Source organism: Syzygium oleosum, unplaced genomic scaffold (genome assembly GCF_021117445.2).
Source record: "Syzygium oleosum isolate NSW1041296 unplaced genomic scaffold, Sole_v2.1 Sole_v2.07, whole genome shotgun sequence".
Taxonomy (NCBI): Eukaryota; Viridiplantae; Streptophyta; class Magnoliopsida; order Myrtales; family Myrtaceae; genus Syzygium; species Syzygium oleosum.
This window is the reverse complement of record NW_026607491.1, coordinates 5,274,492-5,281,004: the sequence shown is the minus strand read 5'-3', so window position 1 is coordinate 5,281,004 and position 6,513 is coordinate 5,274,492. Positions and strand designations below refer to the sequence as shown.

General features: G+C 43.9%; 1 protein-coding gene across 1 annotated transcript; it reads left to right on the top strand.

The window, feature by feature from the left end:
• The first annotated feature begins 2,146 nt into the window (after window positions 1-2,146).
• Window positions 2,147-4,982, top strand: LOC115677416 (heavy metal-associated isoprenylated plant protein 3-like). The gene is made up of 5 exons (XM_030600585.2): window positions 2,147-2,283; window positions 2,442-2,631; window positions 3,077-3,306; window positions 3,988-4,075; window positions 4,191-4,982. Exons 1-5 carry the CDS (start codon window positions 2,275-2,277, stop codon window positions 4,688-4,690), a joined length of 1,017 nt encoding a protein of 338 aa, XP_030456445.1. The 5' UTR covers window positions 2,147-2,274; the 3' UTR covers window positions 4,691-4,982.
• The last annotated feature ends 1,531 nt before the right edge of the window (window positions 4,983-6,513 follow it).

The window sequence follows — 6,513 nt, the reverse complement described above, 5'->3', positions numbered from 1 at the left end:
ATTCAAATTATTAATGAATTTGGGAGTAATTACTTTTGTCGTGTCCATTAGTTTCAAGTGGATGGACACATCTACATGTGGCTCCGTTTTGGCATTTTTTTTGAAATTTTACATGGGTTTCTTTAATATGTTTTTTTGATAGTTGAACACAAAACGGGGGTCATTTTGCGACTCCACATCAAAAAATTAGAAGAAGAACTGAAAATAAATAAAAATCAAGTACGGAAATTGTAAATTAAACAAAACAAGAAGAAAGAAGACACGGCAGGGTCGGAGATGGTGGTTTAAGGGGGCAATGGCTTCGGCGAGCGGGCGGGCCCTCGCTCGTGGCGGGGGCAACCCTTGCCGACACCAGGCGAGGGTCTCTTGGCCCTCACATGGCGGTCTTGAGGGCCAGGTGGGATGGTGGAATTGGAAAAAAATAAAAATAAATAAAGAAGACACTATAGGATCGACGGCGACGATAACGTCCTCTTTATCACGGCTAGAATGGCAGGCCCTCGACACGAGCAAAGCAGGGCCTACTTGCCCTCGTTCATGGCGATGCCGACCCTAGTCAATAGTAGGTGAGGGCCAACAAAGCTCGCCAATCCTCAATTTCCTGATGTGGTGCACAAAACAACGTTGTTTTGTGTTCGGAAGCCACATAAATTTGGTTCAAATAACAGAAGAAAAAATGTCGCGTGTGCATTTCCGTCTATTTAAACCTAATAGACTTGATAGATTGACTAAAATCCACAAAGTTGATAAGTTTTAGATTTAGATATGCGAATCGAAAGTTTTAGGACTCCCACCGTAATTTTCTATATTTTTTTCTCGTGATCTTCATTTCTAGATATTCAATTTCAGTTATCCACTAAAAATTTTCTAAAAAGGATACTAAATAATATCGAATTTTACGACAGCAATGACCGTCAAAGCGACACTGATGCTTGAGGGAAAATAAGGTGGGGAGGAAAATTTTATAATTACCTGTGTGTTCACTTTTGCAAAAATTCAAGTTCTCTTAATTTCACACCCACTTTTCTATCTCCTCCCCTCCCCCTAAACACATCAAAATAAAAGAAGTAAAGAAATCAAAAAAAAGGAAAAAGTGCAAAAATCAAAAAGTGAAAAAAGAAAAACCAAATGCCACTTTCCATCCTCTACTTTGCCAAATATGAGTTTGCATCCTCCCACAAATCTTCACAACCAAAAAGACCATAATGCCATTCCCATCTTTGGACGCCGCCCCACCACCTCCGGTTGCCATCCCTCGACATCGAGCCCCCGTGCCACTATTGTCGCCTCCCGGCAATGGAGCCCAATTCTCTCTCTCTCTCTCTCTCTCTCTCTCTCTCTCTCTCTCTCTCTCTCTCTCTCTCTCTCTCTCTCTCTCTCTCTCTCTCTCTCTCTCTCTCTCTCTCTCTCTCTCTCTCTCTCTCTCTCTCTCTCTCTCTCTCTCTCTGAGAGCTAGAAGAAGCTTGTCGCCGCATCCTTGACGCCAGCTTTGACCTCCACCTTTTAACCCAATGGAGGCATAATCTCGAGCGATGAAATCTACGCCACAAGATATGAAGATAGAGAGAGGCAGAAGAAGTGGGCTCAGGGTCTTACTGGCGAACATGAGCCTCGACGAGCAGCGCCATTGCCAAGATGGCGGGCTAGCGTGGTAGCTGAAGTTATTGGAGCGGTTAGGGTTACGATTTTCTTAACAGAGAGGACTCTTTTGATAGGGCGAGGAAATTTAGAACCATGACGGGGTAAAGAAGAAATAGCGATCTTGTAAAAAAAAAATCGAAAATGTCAATCAACAGCGCCAGGTGCAATTTGGTGGCCAAGACGAAATTTTGCTTCTTTATGCAAAGTAGTAATTTATAAAAATAGAGGGTGAAAAGGGGTACGGGTTAAAAAGGTGAGGATGGTTTTTAGATTTTTTTTCTCAAAAGGAAAAACAAAAGGAGATTGAAAAAAAAGAAAAAAGAGGGAAGAAAAGTACAAACCCCCCCCTAAAATTAATTTTCAGCGATGTTATCATGTAATGTCCAACGTCACATTGTCCACCATGATGATGATGCAGGGGCCAATGGCCATCCATTCAAATGCCATGGCCACTTTCGTCGCGATCGCAGCCACTCCCCCCTCCCTTTTTCCAAAACCAGAACGCTCGCCCCGCTATAAATCTGGGCCCCCGGCCGCACTCGTTCTGCCATTGCTTCCTCTCTCCCTCGATCCCCACGGTTGTTCCGAGTCACGCTCGTCCGCTCACCGCCGGCGAAACCCACACCTCACCCAATGGGCAAAGTGAGTCGACTCGTCCTCGTCCTCGTCCTCGTCCTCGTCCTCTTCAAGTTCACGCCTTTTCTTCTCCACTTCCCCTCTTATTGTCTCTAGTGTTTTGGGTCTGTCTCCCTCTCTCTCTATCTGTCTCTCATGTTTGGTTTTTTCTCTCGCTGTTGCAGAAGAAGGGCAGCAAAGGAGGAGGAGGCGGCGGCGGCGGCGGCGGAGGCGGGAAGGAGGAGGTGAAGAGCAAAGGAGAGGGCGAGAACAAGAAGCAGGAAGGGGAGAGTGGCCTCACGGTGGTCCTGAAGGTGGACATGCACTGCGCGGGTTGCGCCGACAAACTCGCCAAGCTCGCCAAGAGCATCGACGGTACTATTGAACATCGCTCTACGCTCTCCCTCTCTCTCTCCCTCTCTCTGACCCAGATGATTTATCGTGTGTGAAGCCGCCGGCGCGGCGAGGCTCTGTTTTTTCCGTTCTGCGATTTCAAAGTCCTCATCTTTGATTCGTATTTCGTTCCCCTATTGACTTCGCAATCTTCTGTTCTGTTTTATGAGTCTGAATAGGTGCGCTGGATAGTGGGTTCTTACTTCATTCTTCACTTATTGCGACTTTTCGAATCCCCAATCCCGCAAATGGCTCTGTGCTCTGTTTTTTTCCTCTGCACTATGCTTCGACTGTCTTTCGCTCTGTTTTTTTCCTCTGCACTCTGCTTCGACTGTCTTTCGCTCTGTTTTCTTTTTCCGAGATTTTGTGGACGAGTGAGCTGAGAAATTCGGGTTTCGACCTCTGCTTGTGTGTGGTGGGCGTGAAGGAGTGGAGAAGGCGAAGGCGGAGTGGGAGGCGAGCAAGCTGACGGTGAGGGGAGAGATGGACCCGTCGGAGCTTCGCGAGGAGCTGCAGGCGAAGGCGAAGAAGAAGGTGGAACTGGTCTGGCCGCAGCTGCCCAAGAAGGACAAGGACAAGGACAGCAAATCATCGGCATCTTCGGACAACAACAACAAGGCCAAAGATAAAAAGCCCGAGGACAAGAAACCCAAAGAGGTATGGTCTTCTATTTGTTTGTATTTACATCTCACGTTTTGTTCTTGGGATTCCACGCTCTGCATGTGACCTTCCTTTCATTCGTTTGTCTCCTTATGTTTTCCCCAGAAGAGCTCGAGTCCATTCCAAGAAAACCCAGAAAAAAAATAACGATGAAAAAACAAGAATTCTCTCTTTTTGTAAATGAAAAGCTTGTGTTTATGTCTAGGACTCTGAATTTTTTGTGAATTTTTTTGCTTTTTTTTTTTTGTGAAAGAAAGTTAGGTCCTCTCCGTTAGATTAGGACGAAGAGAATTATGCGGTTAGGTGGCACATTGAATGAATGTTGCGAACAGGGAAATTGTTGACCGTGGTTAATTATTGTACATTGAGTGACCATTTTGTCTCGAAATTAAGATCATTGCATGTCTTTCGGACAAACGTTGACCTCGAATTCTATATTGACAAGATTCCGAAACGTCTCGTGTTAATGCGTGAATTTGGTGGTTGCTTTCCCGTTAGGTCAGAATCTGAAACCTGTTATTTATTATTGCAAGGTCTGAGGTTGGTTTCTTGAAATTATTTATATTTTAAATTGCATTTATTTGGATTTTTATTGCCGCTAATAATTATTAATTAGGAGTTGGGCATTTTGAAATTGAGCTTGTGTTTGGTGCGTTGTTTAACGGCGATGCGTTACAGCCTCCGGTGACCACGGCGGTTCTGAAGCTGGATTTGCACTGCGCGGGGTGCATTGAAAAGATTTTCAAAGCTGCCTCAAAAACCAAAGGTAGGGATTCCATTATTTTAACCTCGTTTTTCAGTTACCTTAACGTGACAGTAACGTTGGCGAGATTTCACGACATGGGCAATCGCTAACTAATTGCTTTGGATATGATCCGCAGGAGTGCAAAGCATTGCTTTCGACAAGGAGAAGGATTTGGTCACGGTGACGGGCGCGATGGACACGAAGGCCGTCGTGGAGAGGCTGACGGCGAAGATGAAGAGGCCGGTCGAAGTCATCCAACCGAAGAAGGACAAGGACGGAGGAGGCGGAGGCGGGGGCGGGGGCGGAGGAAAGAAGAACAAGAAAGGCGGGGGGAACGGCGGCAAGGAAGAAGGAGACGACGGCGGGGCGGAGGAGATCTACGGCGGACCCGGAGAGTATTTCGGAGGGAGCAGAATGGAGTACAACGGAATACCACCTGGTTTCGGCTACAACGGAATGCCGCCTGGTTTCGGCTACAATGGAATGCCACACGGTTTCGGCTACAATGGAGTACCGCCCGGCTACAATGGAATATCGCCCGGTTACGGCTACAATTACGGGCTTATGTACGGGAACCACCTGCACCCGCCTCAGATGTTCAGCGACGAGAACCCGAACGCGTGCCACATCATGTGAGCCGACACGACGCGGATTATGACGTCACTAGGGCTTTGAGTATACATGTGATATGTTGGGAAGCAAGGTATTTGGAAGTAACTGTATATAATGAGGAGAATAGAGAGGAAACAATTTTAGAAAGGGAAGGGAAGGGAAGAAGCTGTGGGTGGGGAGGGGGCTGGTCAGGAATTTGCTTTATCAATATCTATGGGGGTGGGGGTTGACTTTATTTGGAGATTAGTTTTGTCAATTGAAAGTTTGATTCGGACTATGGTTATGGAAAAATTGAATATTGGTTTTTTCTTCCTTAGTTTTTTGGGTACTCCTTGCTTCTTTTTTGTGTTGGTTTTGTTTTTGGTTTTTGATGGAGTGGTGGGGGGTTTTTGCTCCCCGGTTGGGGCCAGAATGAAAGGAAGCAAGAGGCAGCTGCTATTTGCATGGCTTTTGTGATCGGGAGGAAAATGTAGGATGTAAATTGGAAATTGGCAAAAATATGAAAGACATGCAATCCTTTGTAGTATTGACTATTGGTCAAAGGGTTGCAGCCTAGGAAGGAGCAACAGCAAAGACTTAATGATGACTCAAGAGCTAGAATCCCATAGGGCAAAGCTAAAATCAAACCTTCAGAAGCAACCAAAAATGGAAGAAAAGTGTGAGAAACTGTTCTAAATAGTTGCACTGTTAAATGAAGCTGTTGTTGGTCTTTTTGCATAACTAGGGAAGCAAATGGAGCCTGGAAAAATTTTGAACTCAGAATCTCGTGCTCTAATATCATATTAGATTTTGTAAAATCACTGTCAATTGTTCTAAAAACTTAAGTCGTTAAATAAAGGTGTGATTTGATATTTATCTATTCTAAAAAAAAAAAGAAACATAAACTTAAATAGAACACGTAAATTTAGTGATCTAGTTGAGTGTGTGCATCTTTCTTCAGTATCTCATAAGACATCCTTCTTTTTTTATATAGTTATGAGCCTTTAGGATCTCACTTCTACGTTCGAAAACTTGGTTTCGCACGTTATTAATTTATTCTCCAAGTTTTGGACGTGGGCTCCAAGGTTTGGGAATCATGCCAACCGCTGCTCTCAGTCACCCCTATACATTGGAGATGACATGTGATCGGAATATAATCGTTGCTGCACTTTTTTCGTACATTATTTGGTTTGGCATTGTGCTAATCTTTTCTCCATGTTTGCCAATTCATTCCCGTCATCTGTTTAGCCATGATCAAAGTCATAGACATATCGTACAATGATCGATTCAGTCATAAACTTTTCAATTTAGCGAATTCAGTTAAAAACATTTTGATGATTTGCCAATGTAGTCTTTTCGGTCAATTTTGACCAGAATTCACTGATGTGGCCTTGGCTAGAAATCCCTGATGTGGCATGCGGAGGGAAATAGGGAAAAAAGCAAAAGGAAAGAAAGAAAACGAAAAAAAAGGAAAAAATAAAAAATTCAAACAAATTAAGAAATTGCAAAAAACGTCTACGTTTGCTTTGGCCGCGTCACGTAGGATGGCCGGCGTCCACGTCAGCAATTCTAGCCAAAATTGGCCGATATGACTACATTGACAAATCGTTAAAAGATTTAGGACTAAATTAATCAAATTGAATAATTTAGGACTAAATTAGCCATCGCACAATAAAGTTAGAACTATTTCGACAATTATTTCTATTTTGGGAGCTTGATTTTATTTTTATTTTTGACATAGGGAGCCTAGGTTAATGGGTGCTTTTTTTTGGGGGGGGCGGGGGTTAACAATTACATGTTAAAATTAAAATTGGTTCTTTTATGGGAAGATGAAGGTCAATTAATTGAACTGTATAGTTGAGCTACTT

Bases quoted from the DNA above. Each gene is read 5' to 3' on its own strand.
- LOC115677416 (XM_030600585.2), top strand. The intron at 2,632-3,076 runs GTACTATTGAAC...GTGGGCGTGAAG, and splicing joins GCTCGCCAAGAGCATCGACG to GAGTGGAGAAGGCGAAGGCG. The intron at 4,076-4,190 runs GTAGGGATTCCA...TATGATCCGCAG, and splicing joins AGCTGCCTCAAAAACCAAAG to GAGTGCAAAGCATTGCTTTC.